General features: G+C 41.0%; 1 protein-coding gene across 1 annotated transcript; it reads left to right on the forward strand.

Annotated features, from left to right (window-relative positions):
- The first annotated feature begins 521 nt into the window (after positions 1-521).
- On the forward strand, positions 522-24,902 carry LOC308126642 (clathrin coat assembly protein AP180-like). Its single transcript, XM_080491176.1, has 22 exons — positions 522-1,082; positions 1,210-1,487; positions 7,808-7,950; positions 8,302-8,377; positions 9,122-9,224; positions 9,355-9,448; positions 9,566-9,677; positions 9,755-9,861; positions 10,191-10,232; positions 10,741-10,814; positions 11,574-11,586; positions 11,674-11,804; positions 11,961-12,034; positions 12,609-12,623; positions 13,143-13,313; positions 14,767-14,868; positions 18,507-18,581; positions 20,316-20,402; positions 21,155-21,216; positions 22,165-22,248; positions 22,337-22,448; positions 23,391-24,902. Exons 2-21 carry the CDS (start codon positions 1,358-1,360, stop codon positions 22,421-22,423), a joined length of 1,782 nt encoding a protein of 593 aa, XP_080347302.1. The 5' UTR covers positions 522-1,082; positions 1,210-1,357; the 3' UTR covers positions 22,424-22,448; positions 23,391-24,902.
- Positions 24,903-25,167: the final 265 nt, after the last annotated feature.

Raw genomic sequence — 25,167 nt, forward strand, 5'->3', positions numbered from 1 at the left:
TAAAAATATGAAATGAAACACAATATAAATTGTGCTGTTTTCATTTACAGATTCACAGATATCACACTCAAAACAAAATCACAATGTATAAAAATGTAAATCAAAATGACAGAAACCACCGTGGATCCTTAAAAACAGCAAAACTGTAAACACACACGAATACTGTTTTTCTCCCTACAAGCAGATTATTGTCGGACAACTCTGAAAGGAAACCTTAGGTGATCCCAAATTGAAATTTGAGTAAAATGTTGCACAGCGTGTCTGCATAGATCTGACAGAAAGTGCTTGTCCTTCATCATTTACCGTTCACAGACCCATGCGACGCAAAGCCTACATGCAGCAGTGCGTGAACCACAGTCACGCTCATAAATTAACCCTTTTGGCGCATCGTTTTCTTACACTGACCCTTTAAGAGACGTGGGATGTAACGCGTGTCACCCAACCCCATCCAAGAACCTGCTTGGGGGGGAGGAGAGTCTAGATGGACGTATAGAAAGGCCAAATAAATAAACAAACGACTTGGGGGGGGGACGGAGAAGAGGAAATTCCCTTCTGTCTTTTTCCTGTTCCCGAGCATCCTGCGCTGCGCATTGCTGGCGACACCACCGGGGAGCGGTGCGCATTTTCTGACGCTTTGAGGAGAGGACCAGCGCATCTGAAGCGACGTTTCGGAGCTCAAACGCACATTTGAAAGAGGGGAGAGAAAAAAAAAAAAACACCGCAGTGTGGAAGCAGAGTCGGACATTGCGGGTTCTTCTCTCATTTTGAAAGACTATTATTGCAACGACGCGGGAGGAAAGGCAGCCAAACCTGATGCCTCCGTCCAAACGGGATATTTGACCGACCGATGGAGTGCTAATTTTCATCTCGCATTTTTCCAAGAAAATAGTCAATCTTTTTTAACGAGCAGGAGGATTCCTCGTCGGCCTATTTTGGTTTCTGTATAATAGCTGCGGGGTGAGAAAACCTATTCTATTGCCAGCTGAGTGTTACATAACCGAGTGGCTTTAGCTGTCCAAGGTGCTGAACCGAACGGGTTGGAGCCTAGAACGGGACGAGCTGTGGGGAATTCACAACCTTGCGTAAGTCTGCTCATGCCACCATCAACGTGACCGCACGATTTTGTGATACATTTTAATTTTTCTGGAAGCTTGAGCTTATTTTCCGTGCTCCCCCCACCCCCTTTCCTCCCTCCTCCCTCTCACACAGAAGGTCACAGGCCTGTCAGTCGGAGGAAGAGGAACGCGCCGGATCTCACCGTACAGATCCAAACCACCGGGTTATTATTTTCACATTTCCCCACTAAACGTCTCGTGGAGGAATAGATTCTTGAGGTGGTCGATCGAGCGGAGAGAAAATGTCGGGGCAGACGCTCACGGATCGCATTGCCGCTGCGCAGTACCAGCTAACGGGATCAGATATGGCCCGGGCTGTCTGCAAAGCCACCACTCATGAGGTGATGGCGCCGAAGAAGAAGCACCTGGACTGTAAGTGTGTGCTCCTTCCTCCTCTTTAACCCATGCATGTTGTAGAGACAGCAGGCCTCCTGCAGTCACACACTCCGACACAGGCCACATGCCTTCACCACCACGACGAGCAGTCACTTGTTAATTCCCTTTGCTTAAGTGGGTGTGGTGCCATAATGAATCGATGTAGCTGTGGTGATGACCCCATTTGGTGACCCTATATGTGTGAGTCTCCAATGAAGATGATGAAAACTCAGAGAGGGAGACGTGACCATCATTTCAGTTTGCCTGACAAGCCCATTATACTTTCCTTTCCAGTCCTCCTCATCATTTCACTTTTTCCATTCTTGCTTATCTAAAGAAAACTGCAACAGTGATGGTGAAGAGCCTCTCTGCATGCTGACTTCTGAGTTTGTGTACAAGTGCAACAATAAAATTTGAATTCAATGCTGTATGGGCATTTCCAATAGCATAGACTCCTCTATGGAGTTTCCATATATGTCCATAAAGGCGTAGCTGAATACCAACATCAAATCTCACAGCTTTACTGACACTTCTAGGACAGCATGGACCACCTTATGATAAATCATGGTTAGTCACTGCCCATAGAGCATCAAACCAGAGCACATGTCAATATAAATGACTGGTAGTTGTCTAATCAACGCTACATTGCTTTTTCCTTCAAGTCTGTCTGTCTGCTGTTCTTCCGTATTTCCATGTCTGGACAGGTCTGGTCCTGTATCTTTTGCTTGGACCTTAAATCTTGTGATCCGCTCCCTTGCTGAATAATTCAATAATCAGCCAATGACTGCCCTGCATTATTTACACAGCCAAAGGTGACAATGCTAAAGCTAGAATACGCCTGAGGCCATTACCTGCCTGTTCTCTGCTGTATTCATGTGTTGGCCTTTTGTATTTTTAACTTCCGGCTGTGCAGCCTTGACAAGCCATTGAGAAAACTTTAACTGAAATGAGAAATAGCTCCTTGGATTTCTGTGATCGAGCAAAAACTGTAGACATGTTGGAAATATCCTCATTTGCATTATTTCAAATAAGATTAGGCAAGATGCAACATTAAACATTTTTTCGTGAGGATATTCATAAATTGGGTTACGTTGTGTCTATTTCTAGAGCAACTCAACAAGCCTCTTGTATGTAGGCCAACATGTTTCTCCTGTAACTTTAGACAGACCTTCATCACCTGAAAATACTGAAAAAACATTTCCACAAAATCAACAAGTATCAGTGACTAAACGCATGCTTCAGTCATTTTATGTATTTGAAAAGTACAAACAGAATCTATAGAAAAAAAAGAGAGTAGCATTAAAAAAAAAAGATTACATGCCTTCTTGCATGTAATCAAGTGGAACATTGTAGTTTGAAGGACATATTTTGGCTTATTGTATTAATGTAGACATAGCATACTGTACAATAAAAGCGTAAAGAGTTCCTGGAGTGCATGGGGTACAAATGAGCAAATATGAGTCTACAAAGGGAACTCAAAGAGTAGAGTCCACTCAGGAATACAAGTAATAGGAGGGACTTGATATGAGATCATGTTGTTAATGTACTAGATGTCAAAACAGTAGATTAAAAGCCCAAGCTGAAATTGAAGACAAAATGTGTGTAGCGCCACATTACCCGTCAGTATGAGCCACAGTACGCATAGTTTTATATAAAGATGTCTACCAGTCGCTCTAAATATAATTAACACATTGCATCTCACTCTTTCAAGTGTAAAAAGCATGTTGTCGTTTTGGGGTGTCAGGAGTAGTTGTGCAAAAAGCATGAAGCAATAAGAAATGCTCCGCATGCTGTAGTCATTCATCTTCTTGTTTAACCTTTAAACCTTTTAAAATAGTGATGCATTTAATGTTCAATTTAACATTGTGTAGAAAGACACCTTAAACTGCTATGCATGAAAAACCAGTGTATTAAAGAGAGGCAGCATATTCAAAAAGTATGAAAGCCTTGAGAAACAAAAGCCATAATAAACGAGTCACGGCCTCAATACCTAAATAGGTAAAACAGTTTTTAGTCTTTGTCAAGCTGCCCAGTCTGGAGCTGGGGCTTTTTACAGGCGAAGGACTACAGAGCAGAAGGCCCAGAAAGAAAGTGAGCAAAAAATATCTCTTCATTCATTCTGCTAAGCGGAGGGATATCCCAATCATCTTAGGTGAGAAAGAAGGAGGGTCAGAGTGGGTGTCCTTGATTAAAATAGAAATGTGTCATTATTACCTCCAGTGGGAGGTTATTCAATACAATAGTTCTTACATTACCTTTGTATTACTCTGCAAAATGTGAAGTGCATTATCACACAGTGACTTATTCTTCTCGTAGTCACGCAATTGATCAAATCCACCGTGAAGCAAATGATAATGATTTTAAAGAAGGCCTGCACAGTTACTACAACCTTGATTTTTCCTTTTTTCAGGTCATGCTCACATCTCTACTCATATGCCAAGTCTGACCTACATATCTCCTGTAATTAGATCTTCATAATTTATAGTGATAAGAAGTAAAACACACCTGTGTGCTCTTTGTTACAGCTTAAAGGCAGGTTTGAGCTGGTGATTTAAAAAAAAAAAAAAAGAATCAAAGAACAAATGTTGCCAAGGTGGGATTTGATTCTAATGAGAATTAAATGGCATCAGATAAATTGTAAAAAGAAAAGTTTTATAATTATATTTAAACGTAATGTTTTTGGTGAAATTGTAGAAATTATAAATGCAGACAAAATCAAATGCAAGATGTTAATAACGGTTTCAGTGACATGAGTCTCAAACTACCACTAATCAACATATGTGATTTATTGCCAATGGATCAGCTGTTGACAACAATATATTCAGCAAAAAATCATGCATCTACTTCAATTAGATTATAAAACACAGCATATTCAATATATTTTGTCTCCAATTAAAGTAGCTTGAGATATATTTTAGCCTTCTTTGTGGTAACAATAAATAAGTGGAATTAGTATAGCAGAGGTAAACTTTCATCTGAACAAAATAAACTATATAATTGTTTGATATGTAATTTGTACAATCTTGTGCAAAAAAACCACATGTAATGTTATCACAGTAACTTCCTAACTAACCTGTAGCATATTAGACTCAAAACGTGTCATCTATAAGATGCTTAGTTCACATAAACTAAAGCGAGTGACCGAAACAACTTCCTACTCACTTCTTAGGCCACGATGTTTGCTGTCTGCCACTTTAGTTATGAATGTGAAATCTATGCTCTTTACACTGCTCTCAAAATTCTGTAGTACAGTACATCTCTACAAGTGCTTGAATCCTACTGCACACAGTGCATTGAGCTTTAAAGTGACTATGAATGGTTGTGATTCTGGGTACAAACTGTAAGCTGAAAGGAACCAATTACCTGAAAAGCCGGTCTGGGTGGCACTATAAAAACTACCTGCATCAATTCACATGCCAGTCTGACACACAAGCACATTATTTACTCTCTTCTGATAAATTCTGGTTAGTTGCAGTGTGAAATGTTAAGTACGGCAAAACACAATTATCCTTGGCACATTCAGACAGGGCAGAAGAAAAACACAGACTTAAATACACACTCCCTCGCACACACACAGACATACACTTGCACAGCATGAGGCCTCACAGTTCATTCTTAGAAGTCTCCTCTGGGCTGTGGATTACTGTAAGAGTCTTTATTTAACTCAGCCAATCCTCATCGTGCACACTCGCACCAGTTGTATATCAGCGAGTGTGTTTCAGGTAATGATATCACAACAGAAAGCAGGGATTATAGACAATGATATACCCCAAATGGCAGCACATGTAAAACCCACAGACAGGTAAAATAACTTATTTACACAGTTATTATGGGCTGGAGGGATGAGAGAATGGCTGTGTGCGGCGCTGCGTTCATGATGCCAGCAGAAATATTAACTTGTAGCAATGCCAGTGACATGATAAGGTTATATAATCAGCAACTGCGGACCACGTTTTTATGTGTTATTTGAAAAGGCTGCAGGGGATTGTAATGGTTGGTCATTTGACACAGGAGAGAGGAGAAATGAAGACTAAAAATGGGACAGAAATCAGAGACTGAAATGATCTGGTATTAAAGAAAACATGAAAAAAGACTAAATTAAATCCAAACACAGACATTGGCGGTAGCATTTATGTCACTGCAGCCTTCATTGAATATCAGAAATATGGGACATCACGAGATTGGTTGATGTGGCTGTTACCATCTGGTGACTGACTGAAGTAAAATTAGTTCCACAAAGATCAGAAGATGATTTATAATTTCCACAATTTGAAATAACAAATCAAATATTTTCACAAGGTTTCAATTATATGTGTCATTTAGCTCCATGTTGTTTGTCGCAACCGGCACTCTCCTGTATCATACGATGCTTGGCAGATAATCATTACAGCCTGGCGGCATTGACACAGTATATAACACAAAAGGTGCGTAACAGAGATGTGTTAGATGACGGGGGCTGTGAAACAGTTAGTGCGAAGTGTGCTTGTGCAGTGCTGCGTAAAGGGGAAGGGCAGCGAGACGTCCACCACTAAAAGAGCAGGATCAGTGATTAGTAATAATCTTCTGTCAAAAGCCCCCCCCCCCCCAATCCCTCCGCGCCCAACCTGCCACCCTGTTTTGAGCTTAAACGGCCTCGCCGCTCCAACTCACACGTCTCTCAACATGTTACACACTTACCTGACTTCCTGTTGTTCTCCTCAGTGCCAGCTGCCTCGCTCGCTCCTATCCGCTCATGATTTGTACTCATCACCTCGCTGTATTTTTGTTCTGGGATGACTTGCAGTGAGGTCTCTGCTTATTTATGGCTGGTCCAAGGCCTTTTCCGTTTAATAGCCTTTCACTCCTTCCATTATCTGCAAGACCTGCCAATATTTGCTGTATTGCTCTCTGTATAGATACACTCTGTGTTGGCCTTCAGAGATGTCAATGTAAAGACGGTGCACTTAAAAAAAAAAAAGTTTGTGTCTTGTAGCAACAACTAATGTACACATTTCTGTTACATACATCGAGCTTCTATACTCGTTGTGAAAAATGAAATCCATACCTTCTGAGTCAGTCATCCTCTGTTTAACCTGATCCTTTTGTTCCTGTTCTCATGATACACGTAGATGATTTGCACATGAAAGAATAATAGCAATGTAATTTCTTCTCTCTCAAATATACAGTATGACACAACAAAGAGCAGGTTTCACATTCGTAAAAATCTGTTCAAAAGGAGTGAGATGAAGCGAGTCAGAACTTGTTTGTTAGAAGAGAAATTGAATTATTTCAACCTGCTATGGTTCTCATTAAATTGCATGCCGTCTGTTAGGCGCTGCTCTAAGTCGTTGTTCGTCTTTCATTCAAAAGTGAGACGATCCCCAGAGTTTGGGCATGGACCTTCTCTGGGTGCTCTGGTGTCCTCACACAATCCTAAATTATGCATTTCAAGTTACTTGGTGACTATAAATGTATAAATTGACTCTGTATTTGCAATGTCATTGACTCTAGTGTTTAGCTGGTAAACTGGGATCGACTTCAGCTTTGTCTAATGCTTGGAAAAAGTTGGATAAAGTGGTGTAAGATAGATGAATGTGGGCAATTTTAGATGATTTCCCTCCACCAGTTTGGAGATGCACAGGAAGGAACAACCTCCATAAATGATCGCATTTTTGACATTTATATCACTTTATCAAACACACACACGCATTATTGATTAATTAGCATAGTAAATTACCTCAAAGTTATGGTTTGTGTTTGGGGTTGGAAATCATAGAATTGCTGTCGTCATACAGTGAGACGAATGTCTGGACCATTGGTATGCATATAAGCAAGAAAAAAAAGCTGGTGAAAATATCAACATCAAACAACGACAACGACAAAAAATGTGCATCTTCTAAGAACAACTGTGAATCAGCGTTAGCAGTAGTAATATTCTCTTCTGCATGAATGCAATAGTCCGAACACTTCATTTTGGGGGACCTCTCCGTCTGTCTGAGTGTCCTAACTGGCAGCCATGAAGAGGAGATGACAAAGCATCATTTTCTCTGCAGTGTCAGCGAGTTTGTGTTCGTGTGTCTGCATTTGCAAGTGTGTCTGGATGGGTTCCTGCACCAGCAGTATTTTGTATGTGCATCAGGTCCGCCTCGAGAATTTACATTCAAATGGGTGATTGAAGCAACACTTGGTCTTCTCAGCTGATAAAAGTTTAATCAGAGCAGTTAAACACGAGCAGCACATTCGCCTGAGGATAAACTTACTATGACTTTCCTTTCGGCAGACGGAATGTGTTGCGTTATGCTGACAAAGGAATCTATCTTCTTGTGACTGTGTTGCAGATCTGGTGTCAGCCACTAACACCACCAATGTGAACATCCCTCAGATGGCTGACACACTGTTTGAGCGATCCACCAATGCCAGCTGGGTGGTCGTCTTCAAAGCTCTTGTCACCACTCATCACATGTGTGTCCACGGCAACGAGGTCAGTTTGTAACCATGTGAGCCAATCACATGTGGGCAGAAATCAGATGAGTAATAACTTAGTTATAACTTTAGAGCGCTGGAACTGGTCTTTTGGGGCCACTTTGAGATTGAATAAGAAATTTGATATTCCAGTAATCATTAATGGCTTCAACCACAATTGCTCAAATAAATGGTCTGTATCCTGTGGCAGAGAGCATCAGATTTGTAAAAGCTGCTCTCTGGGAAAGTGCTCAGAAATTACACAAAGAACAGCACATATTCAAGGCCTGCAATTGTGCTGTAATTTTCATCACCGATTTGATAAAGTATTCATTAACGTTTCCTGTTTTTTTGTTTTTTTTCTTTCCAGAGGTTCATTCAGTACTTGGCTTCCAGGACTTCCTTGTTCAACCTCAGTAACTTCATTGACAAAACCGGCTCTCACGGTGAGAAAGTCTCACGGTCTGTTTTAGCCCCTTCTGTCATCGTGTGTCACAGCAAAACGAGCTGGAAGAGATACTTTCCTTTATGGACACATGAAAGACAGACTATATGCATATTACACACAGAATAATAATTAATTGTAATGTGATCTTGCATGTTTTTCTCTGAAAATAAATTCAAAAAAAGAAGAAATTATATTTCTTTTTCACTTTTAACGAGAGAAAAAAAAAGTACCGTGCCTGAATCAATAGCTTACTTTTAGATGTAAAGAAATTTAATGTTGAACACGAAAAAATGCTTTAGAAGACAAGACTGTTTTCTGATCAAATCTATGATATGAGGCCATAGCTGATCAATAATGCAACTTTTTAATGGTTTAGATGAATTCTCAGATTTTAAACAGATTGCCAAAGTTATCAAATACATTCTGATACTCAGTGAAGGACAAGTGTCTAATTGTCTCTTATTCGATTGTAAAAGCCGCGAAATAACTGTTGTAATAGGGAGCATATAAAAGAAACGGGACTGAACTGAAATTATAAGGGATAATAATCCAGGGAGCGCAGATTGAAACTAGTTACGGCTAAAATCTGGTACGGAGCATCTTTTCTTTAAGATTAGTGTTTTTGTACATGGTCCTTGAAAAATAAACTAACTAACTAAATAAATCAATCCTCAGAACAAATGAAAATCTCATTATAGGAAAGCAAGCTTTCTCATATCCTAACCTAAATGTCTGTGTTTAGGCTATGACATGTCGACATTCATCCGGCGGTATGGACGCTACCTGAACGAGAAAGCCTTCGCCTATCGCCAGATGGCATTTGACTTCACCAGAGTCAAGAAGGGGTGGGTAAACCTGAAACACTGTTTACTTGGAGCCTTTCTAACTTATTTCTCAGACCTTAAGTCATTCTCGTGTAATTTAATGGAAAGTGTGACTATTTCTAAGTGTGAACCTTTTGTCCTGTTTTAACAGTGCTGAAGGAGTGATGAGGACCATGACCACCGAGAAGCTGCTGAAAGGCATGCCAGTCCTGCAGACTCAGATTGACACGCTGCTGGAATTTGATGTGCGTCTCTGCTTTCATCTTTGCCCCAGGCAGTCTTTTTTCTCCTTTGGGTTTTGATTAAACGATCGGAGCACCAGATGAGTCTTTTTCAATATCCCTGTGCCATAATCACTGCAGGTTCACCCCAAGGAGCTGAACAACGGGATCATCAACGCTGCATTCCTGATTCTCTTCAAGGACCTGGTCAAACTCTTTGCATCCTACAACGACGGAATCATCAACCTACTAGGTTTGTTTTCCTTCATAGACATGATTTAAAGATCGAAGCGTCTGTCAATCTGCTGACTCTGCTGTTTTTGGATACAGAGAAATTCTTCAAGATGAAGAAAAGTGAATGTAAGGATGCCCTGGAGATCTACAAGAGGTTCCTGACCAGGGTGACAAAGATCGGAGAGTTCATGAAGTTGGCAGAGGTAGGGCTCAGCTACATTTGCTGCTACTCTTGGCACACATGAGTAACTGATTACAACGGTAATATTAAATCTGTAATGCAGGCACTGTCATTAAAGTTTCAGTGAGCTTATCAATTTGGGAAACAAACGTAATGCTAGTATAGCATTCTCAAGTCACTAGTTAGTTTTTAATCCCGATAACCGATGAAGTAACTCCTCTACATCTTAAAGATGTTACTCCTAAATCAATTACTAACACAGATTCTTCCTTCTAATTTTTTGTACTGACCATACAGTGTTTACCTTTTATGTGTAGTAACCTTTTGTTTCATTGTCACTTTCCTTCACAGACAGTTGGAGTTGACAAAAATGACATTCCTGACATCAACTATGTAAGTTGCACACGCTCATCTTTTATTTTTATTTTTTTAACTACGTGCGAGGATTAGGATTCAGAATCTGTTGCACTCGGACGCCGTCCATCCCGCCTCACGCACACACACATGCATACACAGATCCACATGTCTCACCCAACCACCGTCTCCTCACCCAGTGTCTCCACCCGGGGGTAGTAGTGGATCTAGCAGACTCAGACGATGAGGACTGTCCCTTTAAACCCCTCGAGGAGCCGGTAACCACAGAAACAAAGGGTGCCCTGGCTAAGTGCCTGTTTGCAGGATGAAGTGTCGGCATGTTGATCCTAATTTATTTTGACAAACACGTCACACACGCAAATTAGTGTGTGTGTGCGTGTGTGTTCGGTGTTTATAAATGCATGTCAATATTGCTGTGAGATTCTGAAGTTCTGTCACATCTCCTCTGTTTTTCTGTTGATTGAAATGTAAACTTTGATTAATGAGCCTGGAAAATTGTGTTATTGATGACTGCATGTGTCGTCAGGCTCCCAGCAGTATCCTGGAGTCTCTGGAAACACACATGAACGGCCTGGAGGATGTAAAAGGAGGAAAGAAGGGGTAAGGAAGTGTGTCGTGCCTTTTCTTTTGATAATAGTGAAAAATAGTTGGGATAATCAAAATCCAATGAATATCTTTTCCACTATTTTTTTTTCAAGATTTGTCACAAATGCTAATTTAATCCCAGGAAATGTTAGCGGAAACAGGTCTTTACAGGTATATTTCTACATTTTCTTTTAACCCCTTCCTCTCTTTTACTCTCCTTTATGTTGATTTGGAAACATCAGTGAAGGGTGAGCATATATTGTGTGTTTTGTTCGGAGTAAATCAGATTCCTAGAGAACCATGTTTTTACTGTCACCCCACCTACAGATATACGTACACATTATTCACGCGTGAATCGAGCAGGGGCAGATTACGCCCCACAGCGAACTGGATTCACATGTGTAAATGTGTGTATTGATGTGATTACATGTGTGATGTCTAACACATGTTTTCATTAACAGTAAGTCGCCACGTCTGCTGTCATATATCAATATGCAATGTGAATCAATATATGAAGGGTTTTGCTCCCAAGTGAAATTGTTTGCACTAAAGTGATGCATTTATATGACAAAATTTGACAATTTTAGCCTGTTAAATTATTTTCAACATACAATATACAACTTTGGACTTGAACTCTTCATATGATCACATACGATTCAGTCTATTTGTTTCATTTCCTGAGTTCAGACCTTTCTAACTTTATAAATGAATCATTAAATTCATTCTGTGTGAAACTAATCTTACTAACACTGCCTCCTGCTCCTCCCCCTCCAGGTCTCCAACAAAGGTAAGACTTTCAAATAGTCTTCGTTTTACATGAAGCACTTCCAGTCTGACGTACCACTGAAAAGGGGCTTCTCTCTCCATCCTCCAGGGATCTCCAACAAACAATGTGTCTCCAACATCGACTCCAGCCAAATCCTCAAACGCTGTTCCCACATTGCAGCCTCCTCCTGGAGAGAGCGCCGCGGCTGCTGCTTCAGCTGCTCCAGAACCAGTCGAAGAGTAGGTTTCTGTCTCCTGAAAAATCACATGGGATGAACATCATCAATTGATAATGTTGATCACCAGCTGCAAAAAGCCAATCTCGTCAATTTACTTTATTATTTTTTTTGGGACTGGAATGAATAATAACCTAGATGTTGGTTGTTGTTTGTTCAGTTCTTTGTTGGACCTGGACCCGCTGTCTTCCTCTGGGCCCTCAGCACCATCAGCAGCCCCCACATCCTGGGGAGGTAAGTGGCTCCTTCTTGTACAGTGATTGACGTCCCCTCATGTCCCCTTTGAGCCAGACAGACGTTTGGGTGAGAAGAGGTCTTTTACCTGTCGGATTATCTCTTTTTAATATTTGAGAAGACATCCTGATGAATAGAAATTGCTGGATGACGTTTCTGGAACTTAATTTATTGTGAGTTGACCAGAGATGAATTAGAAAATAATGTGAAGACTAACAGATGTCACAGTTACAGATTACATATGAATTCTTATCCTATATCTCAAATTAGAAGCGTATGACAAGTATAGGCAGTTTTATTTTATTGCCTATGGATTTATTAGTAGTTATAATGTAAAAATCATTAGACAGTCTAGCATTGCCATCCCACATTTTGAATACGTCTGAACTGAAGAAATGCACTCCCATTAACAAGCATGTGTAAAGTTGTACACTGACACTTCTATCACTGCTCATGTTCAAAATTATAAAAAGTGCTTTAGCGACTGTGCAATAAGCAATTTTTACAGGAATAGAAAATGGACTGAAAAAAGATTTTAACCCCCCCCATTTTGTCTCCTTTCCTGCTTCCATAGATCTTCTTGGATCAGGTGAGTCTCTGCTTTTCAACAGTCTCTGGTCTTCATTAGTGTCGTCTCCCTCCCAGTTACCTGAATGTCAACTTTCTTTCTCAACAGCTTCGACCTTGAAATTGTATTATAAATAGGACATTTTGCTCCACTACTGTATGGACCAATCTGAGATGGTTAGCTCCCTGTTTGTCTCCAGCTGTTCTCTTTAGTCTGAGAAGTCTCTTTGTTTCTCTCTGCCTTCTCCCTCCCCTCCCTCCACATACTCCATTGTCTGTTTTTGCTTTGTAACGGGGGCTATTTTGCTTGGTTTTATTTTCTTTCTTGGCCATGACCGGATGGTGCCGGAACTTTAATTTGGTCCAAAAAAATATGGATTTTGGTTTTTCTTGGTGAATTTGAAATTTTCTTCACCGGGTTTCTTTTGTTTTGGACTTTTGTTTTGGCTTGATGCCACTGGTTATTTTGGTTGTCGTTTTTTATGATTTTATTTTGCTGACTTTCTTTGGGGATTTTAAACACCCCCGCTGGTACTCGCAGAAATGGGCGATTCCTTGCTATCCGAACCCACCCTCACAGCAGAGCCCACCCCCTCCCCTGCAGCAGCAACGCCCACTCCTGCAGCGGCAGAACCTGGAGCGTCTCTAGCTCCTCCCACTAGCACAGCAGCCACCACCTCCCCTGGCGCCGCCAATATGGATCTGTTGGGAGGTCAGTGGGCTTCCAGAAAATTCTGCTTGAAGGAATCACTCTGGGAAGCTCAAGCCTAAAAGCCATCACACGATATGATTATAGAAATGACTGCATGTTTGCACACATACAGTATGTAGAACTTTGCTGATTTTCTGCAGATATTGCCTGTACACTGCTCGCAAAGTTGCATCATCCAAAGCACTTCTTCTGCACACTCATCACGCCAGCTATACACTGCTTGAAAATGATGGAGGCCCAAATCACTCAATATTAAGTGATTTGAATATCAAGGAAACCTCAAAATGTATCATGCCTGAATGAATGGTGATAAAAAAAGAAAGAAAAGATAAATGAATGGATAGTGAGATACTAACATGAAACTGTCTTCACTATTTATCACACTATTTTCCTTAATGAAGCTTATCTTCGTTTCATTATAAACGTCTTAAACATTCCCCAAGAGCTGTGTATATTCCTGCTAAATTTACAATCTAAACATTTCTAAGCGATCTATAATATTTTTCCCTTATGAGTGATCAAATGATAATGCTTTGTCTTTCAAGTTCTGTTACCAATGACATTAATCCCTGAAATTAGGAACTTAGAATTGTGTTGAGTCCAGCTTTGTAAGAGAGAAGTTCACAAAGAAACCAACTCGGGATCCATATGGATACACTCTATCTCATTCTGGCTTTCTACTCTGAAAAAGGTATTTATCTACAAGTTGAAGGCATTTGTTCACATATTAAACACACCAGATATATAATGTTCATCTTTGATGTCGTTGACAGTAAAAAAAAGTAGCATGACGTTAAAAAGAGTTTCAGCTTGACGATTAAATGCAATGGACAGAAGGGAGCATTCATTTAAAAAATAAGAGTTGCATCGGTCTCAGCTTGCCTCCATGTTGAGTTATGTAGATAAATACTGCATTCATTTGGATTGAGAAAAAAAACTCAGGTTCTTTCTTGCACACATGCTCACACACGCAGACACAATATTGTTCCTGCTCTACTCCACGTCTGGCTTGCACATTAGCACTGCTACTCTCATTCTCCACATGCGTCCTGTTTGATAGGCAGACATGCTTTTCTTTGATCTCAGCGAAAAGCAATTCTATCAAACGCTGTCACATGGCTGAAGCTACAGCTACACATGGCAGCTGTAACGTTCATAGATTTCTGGCTTATTCTCTTCTTTGTGCAGTAGATTAATCCTTGCTGTAGTGCCTCCTGTCTGTATCCCCATTCCATTCACCTGTCAGCCATTAATGTCACATAACAAGGCTGTATACTGAACACAGAGTGAACAAAAAAAAAAAAATGCTCTTGACTCATCGGCTGTACACTTACTTTTACTTTCCTGCTATTCTCTTTCCACCTCACATTCCTTGACTCCTTCTATCTTCATTTCCTTATCTGTCTCTCTTGGCGTTTCTCTCCTCCCCTGGGGCTCTTGCATGAAACTTCAGATGCCTTTGCAACACCTGTCCCTGCCACTGAGGCCTCTGCAGCAGCAGCCGAAGGAGGGGCTGCAGCAGCCACGTCCACCCCAGCCGCCAACACAGGAGCTGGTGGGTGAATCAGTCTGTGTGTGTGTGTGTGTGTGTGTGTGTGTGTGTGTGTGTGTGTGTGTGTGTGTGTGTGTGTGTGTGTGTGTGTCTGTGTGTGTGTGTGTGCGTGTGTGTGTCACTGTGGCATTTTGTAAATTTGCAAATGTAGGCACCACACACTGACTTTCCATTGAATTGTATTTATTTTTCAGTCATTTAGCATCAATATTCACGTCTAATGCCATCATTATTGTGTGCATTCACTATAAGGAGCTGAAAAGCTTTTTTTGTCAAGAGTCATCTTTTGTTCACCACACAGCTTGAAATTATTCTCTTTTAAATTATATGGAAACAAAACAGTCAACTGAATATAATGCAGCCTGTCTTTGCTGTCCACCCTATTCAAATTATGTTTATGCTTCAAATCAGCAACACTGGTGAACTTTCCCCACCCAGACGACATTTCCCGACGGCCATCCTATTCTGTGCCACAACATGATTTGGCTGCACACTTACCAAAACTATATCACATATATGGAGAACATTGAAAAAAAAAAAAAAGACCTAGACATTATAGTAGGGCCCTGAGACTATGACTGTCCAATCAAGATTCACCAGCGTAACATACATTTGTAACGTGATCAAAATTGATCTTTAAGTTATCATAGAAGATGGAGAAGCACTTACAGCAATAGAAAGATAAATAAATCTTGTCAGTTCAATAATGAAAGGGTTAAAAAGTAAATAAAAATATATGAAGCATTAATTTCGTCTGTTTGGATTTCAGTTTTTCTTTCGAATGTCCTGCACTCTTTATACAGCAACCTTAACTTAGATGACACCACCATCATGTAATAGTTGTAATGAAACAGATGATTAGCATTTGCAATGGAACTTTTCACATTTTGTTTAAACAATTTTAATAAATTTAATGAAAATAGCTTTTAGTGGTATTTGGATAAACTAAGCTAAAGAGTGCTAAGTTTGGGCTTTTTAATTCCTAAGTTGCGGAATTAGCTTGTCAAGTGAATTCAGCCAACGATCCTTTAGATTCCCACTGGGTCAAATCAAGCCTTACTTTATTCTTTTTCTTTTGCTCTGAGGGTTGAGTTCGATAGCCGAACAGACTGTAGAGTGGGCGTATGTGGGCGAGCTCGCGCGTGCGTGCGCGCGTGTGTGTCTAAGCCTGCATTTCTCCTTGGACTCATCAGAGTTTCATTTCCAGTGTTTGTGCAGGAACAGTAGGGGGTCCAGCTTCACTCTTCATCCCTGCTTCTGTCTGTGAATGCTTTTGTACTTTCTGTCGCAATCAGGAAACACACTTGCACTTTGTCTTTTCAAATGAGAGGAGAATTGGTGTGTGAGCTTGTGACAGTCAGCCGGTCTCGTTTGCAGTTCGGTTGCATTGCGATCTTCCGAGGTTCATGTTCCGAGGAGAAACCATTCAACATTTGCTGTATTGTTTTGGGCGGAGCAGTAGTGTGTTGGGGCTCTGTTCATTTCCTCCGGCTGTCATTCTTCTTTGATGCCGATATGTTTCTGTCTCATCTCATAGCAGTTGCAGTATTTTCCTCACCGTTAAACTTGTTAAACATACAGTACAGAACAAAAGCTGGGTTTATTCATGAGCCGTCATAAATGATGATAATAGTCAACGCAGCAAGTCATTGCAACTTGTACCCCATCGGTAGCTAATGTAGTTAACTACCCAAACGCATGTGGCAATTCTCCACAACCAGTCATCGTTTATCCTTGGACTTAAGCTGTTTCTCAGAAGTGTGTATTATCACCTGTCACTCACGTTGACATCACCTTGTGTCACCTCGTCTTACAACTTTTGCTCCGTACTGCATGTATGTCCGTTCTATAACATGTTAAAGTCATTCTCTAACACCCCCCTCCTCTCCATTTGTTACTGTTCTCTCTCCCCCCATTCCCACTTCCTCCCAAAAGACCCCTTTGCTCCTTCGGAGGGCAGCACCAACACAGCGTCTTCAGGTCTAGACCTTTTCGGCTTGATGACGGTGGACAGTAATAACCCCGGCAGTTCGCTGGACGCCTGTTTTAGCTCTGTGGTGCCGCAGCCCTCCCCTTCCCCTTCACCGCTGTTCTTATCTTCATCCAGCACCATTACCACCACCGCTACCATTTCAGCTCCCATTGCCCCCGGAGCCACCAACCCCTCGACTGACCTTTTCAGCGGTAAACGTTAGAGATGTGTGTGGTCCCATATTAATCTCTTGTCTTGTCACACTGATTTGCATCTCCCTGGCTCCCTCAACTGACTCTGCTTGCCCCCCACCCCCCCACCCCCCACCAACAAACACACCCTCTGGTTTATACATTCATTTAGATTTTCCTCAGGATGCCCAACACATGTTTGCATCTTTGCTGTGTGTCACCATTTAGAAGAATCAAAGCACATTCGTAATCTTTGTCATTGGGTGCGCATGTGTTTCGTAGATATTTTCGACTCCATGCCAGCCACAAGCTTCTCCAAAGCAGACCCCGCCCCCAGCAATGACTTGTTTTCATCAGGTACCCTCGTGTCTGTCACCCCATGAGCGCTCTCAGTCTCATATCCTGGATTGCCGTGTCTGTCTCTCAGCTTTGTCCTTGGCTTTGATCAGAGAAGAAGAGAAAAGAAAAAAAAAAAAAAAAGGAAATGAGATTGCTCACTTACGGGGTCAGCTAAAAGCTATTGAGCTGTCTGAAACGTTTACTGAATGACTCTTACCTCCTTTCCAATGCCAGCATGTACTGCGTGCACTTTGCATCATAATGAATAAGAGTGTAGAGTTTGTGTGCAAGTGTTTGTGTGTGTGTGTGTGTGTGTGTGTGTTTGGTGTCTAAACATTGTCTCCAACCTTGCCTTCTCCAGCGGATGTGTTCACTTCCCCTGCCCCCATCCTCTCCTCAGCACCCCCATCCAAAATTGACTCAGGAGCCATCATGAACCTGTTTGGTGGTGGGTAACTCACATGATTGCCTGCGTTCACTCTGATTTCCTTTTTCCTGAAAACACCAAAGGAAAGAGAAAACAGCTGAGAGATATTGGAAGACATTCACATCGTCAAGAAGAATGAGCATTAGAATGAGAAGGAGTAATACAAACACCCGAGACAACGTTTGGTTAAAAATTGTAATTATTTACCAAGGATCAGTATGAGTGATATGTTTTTTTTTCGTCCTTTCTTTTTCTTGCTTCAAGTAACCTTAACAAAAGGCAGAACAGAATAAAAGAGAGTTTTCCTGGTTGCAATGTATCCAATGGGAATAAATTATATTACGTCAGTGTAGACTTGTGTGAATTTCAAACTGCACATGGATGATGCAATGTGTCAGCTCCAGGACCAAAAGAAAAGCCGCTGCGATGCGTGTATGTGTGTGTATGTGTGTGTATGTGTGTTTTAATCTCAAAGGTCCTGCTTCCCTATTCACTTGCTGAAAAGTTGTTTGAACCTTCGTTTCTCTAACGCTACATTTTCTCTGGCATCACCAGTGTGAAGCTGAAGGCTGATTCTTACCCTTCTCTGCCCTCATGCTGCGGTGGAAATGCATCAACCTGCGTCGGCCTGGAATGGATTGGTTTGGTTTTTCTTTTTTTCGTTGTGATTTTTTTTTTTTCCGACTTGGTGTGTTGGGGACTGATCTGCCAGAGTCCACAGGAGGGGACGCCCCAGCTGCCGCTGCTGCTGCGGCTCCTGCCGCCCCCGCTGCTGAGCTGATGTCAGGTAAAATCCTCAGATGTGACAGGTGGTAGTCTGCATGTGCACAGTGGAGACAGTAAATACATGTAGCAGACATTTCATTGAGATGTTTCACTGACATTAAGGACAGACACAAAGGACAGTGGTGTTGTTGAATAAAGAATTTTTTTATTCTTAGTTTTTTAAAGAAATGGACTGCTTCCAGTTTATTACAATGGTCTTTTTTAAAAACAATGTGGGCCTGCCAACCAAATGTAATCTGCTTAAAATACTTTGGCAACAGTAAATAGTTTAAATAAAGCATTGTAAAGAAGCCTGAATCTGGAGTATTGCGCAGATTGATACCAAAATATTAATACTTAAATAAAACCATGTGGCTACTACAGCTGTGTAAAAGTAACTACTAACCCTGTGATTCGACTGCATACATTTGACTTAATATAAGACGCAAACACGTGATTTGAATAATGTAAAGTTTTGCTTGTTCCATTGTTAGATGTATTTTCTTCACCTGCATTGTTCCCTATTGCTGAAGTACTTGATTTGTGTTAGTTGATTTTTACATTTTCGAATAGTTATTGAACTGGTTGTTGTTTGATGACAAGATCTCATTGTGTGTATTCACCCATAAACACACTACAAAGGAAACTTTCCATTTTGTCTGTGAAGTCACAGAATCCGTCAGATTTCTGTCAAGCTCACATATGGCCATTTGAATGCCATCATTAAAATCACCACAGTTAAAGAAGATATTTGTGTTTAGGGGATTCTTTCACTCGCTACGCATATCTGTTACCATAACAACACAGGCCCATGCTCACCTCCTCGCCATCATCTCTGTTCCTCCAGTCTCATATTATGTAAATTGATGGTCTGCAATACTACTGCTTTAAAGCTGAAATCTTTCTCTTTCCCTCTCTTTCTGTCATTTATGCAATAACCTCTCACGGCCTCATTGTCCCCGATTCCTTTCAAACCTCATTGCATTTTTTTCCCCTCCCTCTCTCTGGCATCTGTGCTTGTCACAATCCTCTCTTCCTCCTCCTCGCTCGCTCGCTCGCTCGCTCTCTCCATCTGGCTCTTGGGCTGGCTCATTTCTTGCTTCCTGCCATTTGATTGGGTGAGTTTCCTTGCTCTTTAACACGCCAATTTCCCACAGTGCACTGCATTGCAGTGGTGCACGGCAAGCTCAGCTGCACTGTCCCTTCCACCACCATATGCCTGACGGTTACACAGACTGTGTAAAGTAGCTGTAATAACATAGCAGCGCTTTAGCAATCAGCACAGCTTCATTTTTAGCCGCCGTGCTTTTGCCTCCACCACAGCTTCTGCAACAAAAACAAAACACACAACTCCAAATCGAACATGTTTAGGCTTATATGCATGTTTCAAAGATGTGAAGTTCTTATTTTATATGACTCAATTGTATATTATCGTAGCATATGTCTCCTGATGCGACAGCGACAACATGAGTTGAATCTATTTCACCGTCAGACAAAACATTTATCACACTGTTGGCCGTTGATGACGCCCAATATCTTCTTTTATATTAACCTACTGTCTTCAGTAGTTTCACAACCCAGTGGGTTTCTCATCTCTCTGTTGTCATGGAGACATCTGTTGGTTGTCATGGTAATCCCCAGTAGTAAGGAGGCCTGATACTGAGTGTGAGGATAGCTTGCTCTGAAGGATGCTAATATCTCCCTCACTTCTCCACCCTCCTCCTCCTTCCTTGTATCTCCTCCGTCCCCACTGTAGTATTTGATGGCTTAGGAGATGTAATGAAGCCCACTCTGACCCCTCAGGCGGGGGATGTTGACACCTCCATGGCTAACATGGCTAGTAGTAAGTAGTCCTTAAAATGAGTAGATTTCTAGATTATTCCTAAGAAAACGACATTTTGGGAAATTGGCTTTTTTTGCTCTCTGGTGGGAATAAAATAAATATGAAACGACGACTAGAAAATTGTGTATTCGTCTTTCAACAAACAGTTTTAATAAGGACATGTTACATCTCACCTGAGCCTGACCAGACAGACGATTGAGCTATATTTGTAGGCTTTATGCAGAACTAAATAAATTGCAGCCTTAAGTTTAATGGACCGAGATTTTCCTATTTACCTCAGATTTCAAAAAACCTTAAAACTTCCTGCTAAAAACAAAACCATTTTTCTTATTAGAGCATGTCTGTAGTTTTGGTTTTAACACGTGTTTGTTTCTGTTTCCAGTGTTATGCTAAGCTAAGCTAATCAATGCTTAACTCTGATTTAGTTTTGAATTTGTTATGGTTTGAGAATGTTTACCTTGTCAGCTGAAGAAAGCAAATAACTATATTTCCCAAAATGTCAACAACTACAATCAATTCAGACCAAAGGCAACGTGGAAGCGTATTACTTTATGGTGACTCCCAGTCTTTCCATCGTAGAATAAATACATTCACATCACTGCCAGCTGTGCCTCGGGTCCTAATTGATTCTGTTTTAAACATATCAATGTGTTGTACTGAATCTGGTGTGATTATGAACACATGAAATCAGTCATGTTACATTACCTGTGTTTATCTCTCTCTCTCTCTCTTCCTTTATTTTCTTGCCTAAGATCTGACGATGGGAACCACAGCAGCTCCTCAGGTAGCTCCCCCAAGTTGGGGTGCTCCCATGGTAAATGTTGTCTGTGTCTTATAGCATGGAGTGGAGCTGCATGGCAGCGACAGACAGGGTCTTCCTGTAGCAGCAATCGCAAGCTTTGCCTTCATCTGGCTCTCCAGGTTTCAGCTGTAGACAAAAACAGAGGACAGGAAACAATGAGGAATGAAAAGACGCAAAGATTTAATGTTCCATTCAAGCTGTAGCAAGAAGACAACATGCTGATGATCTGATGTCAATCAGCAATAGAAATGTAGGCATGTCATTTGTATGAATTAAAATAATTTGGTGAAAATATACTGGAGAGCGATGAAGTGGCAATTGGTAATGCCGATCAAAGAAGCTGTTGCTTGGAAACGGCTTTGTATTCTTTTAACTTTCTATTTTCTTTAAAGCCTAATATGGCCAGAGACACCAAATGGGTCTCCTCTCGTAGCCTGACTCACAACTTCATTGCCATATTTGTATATTTGGCCGCAACAGATTTAAAGCTTCCGTCTGAAGGCTTCGTGCAACAACCTTCCCCTCTGCTCTCTAAAAGCTCATGCATGAGTGAAAAGAGACTAAATGGGTTTAGTTAGTTTTGTTGTTTGTGTGGTGGTGTGTCCAGCGTCCTCGACACTTCTTTGTGCATCCTGTTCCCATTTTGTTTGTTTATGTGTGTGTTTGCAGCAGTTATGTCTTGTCTTAATGTCTGTAGTATAGTAACACCCCACCTCCTCCTTTCCATCCGCTGCCCTCCACACCTTTAGACCATACCCATGGGTGTCGCTCCTTTTATGGGGACTTACCCTAGCTTCGCCATGGTAAGACCGAGAGTGCAGTCCAATCCTGCAATGTCTGTCCAGGACATTACTGGATGCTGAAGGACAATCGCCCCTCTAGGTGGCCGGATACGCACCCATCAGATATCAAAAACTATATTTTAGTGAGCCTTATATCTTCCATCTGTGTCCATGTAAGGGCCCGGCACCAGGTGCAGGAGCTCCCATGATGCCAATGGCAAGGCCTGGCCTCCCTGCCACGGGACCGACCCCCGGGGCACCGGTATCATGCTCAATCCTCATAACAACCCCATGCATAAAGGTCACTTTGGTTAAAAGAGCATGAGTACTAAAATGAACTGTTTCTGCAGATGTCTCCTGGAGTGGCCCAGAGCCCCAGAAAGCCTCCACCACCACGGAACGCTCTGGATGACCTCAACATCAAGGACTTCATGTAGACTGATTGACCCATAAACACCCGAGGTACATGCAGTGAGTCTTCACTGGAGACAAACTCAAACTGCAGACAAATCTTTTCCAGAGTTCACATGAAAGCAGAGTTGAATTGCAATATTTCTGTCGTACTCTCTATCTGATTGGGGCAGATGACGAGCCATAGAGATCATAGTGTGGTGTTGCAGTGTACTATAATGTCAACCATGATAGGGCGTTCCTGGTCCTGGAGGGACCCCTGTTCCAATACACCTGAATTTAATGAAAGTATCACGATGAAGCTCTGCAGAAAGCTTGATAACAAGCCAATCATTACTATCAGGTGTGTTGAAGTGAGGACACATTGAAGCCCTGCAGGATTGCGTCCTTTGAGGACCAGGAGGGCACATGTGTCCATGTGTGGAAGCGTCCTCTGTGAATGTGATTAACGGTTAAATAGCAATTTACATTTCTTGTGAACACACAGAGGTCACAGTAAAATATCATATCGTTACAACACTGATGTTTGCTGTTCTTAATTTTCGCTCGCTTTGTGGGAAGAAGAAACAATAATTGAGGCTAAAGCAGGATGTACATATTCAACTTTAAAAAGACAGACAGAATTGAGAAATGTCATTCTGATGCTCTGTTTTTTTTCAAATGTTTTATTAATTGTGAGTTTAGCAGCGTGGCCAACCTGCATAAGATGAATGTGTTTGAGACTCTTTTATAGAAATACGTATCAAAAATTAGATGAAGAATATTGATTAATCTTTATGCAACAGTTCAACTGGCGATGTCAACGGTTAAATCTTTACACCTCTTCACAAATGTTTGATTTAGGACGCTACACACTTGTAAACGTATTTCCGATCTGACTACATGAATGCTATTCCAGTAATTTTTTGTGTGAATATGCCCGTTGTCAGTTTAATTGTAATATTTCAGAGTGCATTTTTAAATCGGGGATAATCTTCTTTCTCGTCTCGACAGGTTTGTCATTGTGTCTGGAGCTCTGTGGATGTGGATGTCTGCACTCCCCCTTCCTGCCCCTTCAGCCAACCAGCCATCAACTCTTCCATCTTTGGCCCCTTTGCCCTCCCTCCTGCCGCGACCCCCTAAAAGAAGATGACCTTCCTTCCTTATCTAATGTTGTAGCACAACTGTGAATGTGAACCCTAGATACAAAAAAAAATGATTCTGTTTACGTGTGTGTGGGTGTGTGTGTACTTCAGTGTTAACCTTTACTTAATATACTACAGAAAATCTACCAAAAAAAAGAAAAAAAAAAGAAGAATTAAATGTGTATTTAGATTCATCCTGGATTTCGGCGTATCAGCTGACTTGGAATGGTGGATATATGTTGGTTTCTTTGCGCATCTCCCAGACGAGGACTGTGTTGTTAAATGTGGACTGTGTTCGGTGTAACTTCACTGGCCAACCCCCACTCCTCTATCCCCGTTGTCCAAACTAATACTCAGCTATGTTTAATGTCATAAACACTTGGTTCTACCTATACCTGCTTGGCCATCCATTCTCACACCTGTCTACTTCGAGTTTTGGAGAAATGAAACATCTCAATCGAAACGTTCCTTGATGCAACTTGGACTGCAAATCTGGATTTTATCATTGAACACATGCAACAGTGTTCAGTTTTGTTTTTACTTTATTTTTTTTGTGATTGTATGAAACATGCAAAACTGTATTTAAATTGACATATGCATTCTAGTCTATTTTGAATGATAGATTACACATATTTTCTTTATTTTGAGTGAAAAATATATCATATATTTTTTAGTTACATTCAGTTTTAACGTTGACAAAAAAAAAAAAAGAAAAAAAAGAAGTAGACAGAAAAACGCTTCCCACCCTCTTTGTACAAAACCTCCCAATGTGTAACAAGATGTGGGAGTGAATGGGAACCTTCTCCAAAGTGCAGAGTGTGAATTGTTGCGCCCTCTGCTGGTATGGAGTGATACTCCATCATATCGTGCAACACAACTCAATCTGGGATACATTCAGATACTTTCGAAGAGCTCATTTCTCCACACAAGAGGTTTTAATGTGGAAGTCAATGAGATGAGGAAGCATTTGTGATTGGAACAGGCCCTCAGAACTTTTCTGGGTTATTTGTGATGCAACAGTGTTTGGTACATTTGTTTAAGTACTGCTGCAGAAGTCCCGGGGGATTCACTTTAAAGCACTCGAGTATACACTGGATGTTCTGTGTGTTGTTTATTTCCAAAAAAAAAAAAGTGGCTGTATCTTAATCCATTGTGGCATAAACAAAGTGTTGAAAGCAAAATAAAGGTGACTATGATACATAAAATCAAAAAGAATGTGGGTAAATAATGTTTGCTAAGTATTCCAATGAAAGTTGTGGTTTATTTTCCCTTTTGATTTTCTATTTCTTTTGGTTATTATGGATGACATCGTCCTTCCTCCATCAACCCTACCTGCATGTGAGTCCAAATGAGATGCAATAAAGAACAAATACACTGATCCAAACGACGCTCCTGGCTCCTCACTATTCTCTGCTCGGGTTCAGGGTTTAAAACTTGATAGGAAATACATTACAGTCACAAAGATTTTCCTATTTGTAAACTCGTAAAAGCTGTGGGGGGACTGATACAGAAATGAGTGAAGCATTTCAGTTCTGCATTTATTTAAGTCAAAATTGAATAGTTAAGCTTTCATTTCTTAAGGTATTAAAGGGTGTATCTGCTCTTGACCATTAAATTCTCCCATGTAAGTGCGATTCTCAGCGATG

Source organism: Lipophrys pholis (genome assembly GCF_963383615.2).
Source record: "Lipophrys pholis genome assembly, chromosome: 21".
NCBI lineage: Eukaryota > Metazoa > Chordata > Actinopteri > Blenniiformes > Blenniidae > Lipophrys > Lipophrys pholis.

Excerpts from the sequence above, each read along its gene's own strand:
- LOC308126642 (XM_080491176.1), top strand. The coding sequence starts at position 1,358 with ATGTCGGGGCAGACGCTCACGGATCGCATTGCCGCTGCGCAGTACCAG. Across the intron at positions 9,449-9,565 it reads ACACGCTGCTGGAATTTGAT|GTTCACCCCAAGGAGCTGAA; the intron begins GTGCGTCTCTGC and ends TAATCACTGCAG. Across the intron at positions 9,678-9,754 it reads CGGAATCATCAACCTACTAG|AGAAATTCTTCAAGATGAAG; the intron begins GTTTGTTTTCCT and ends TTTTGGATACAG.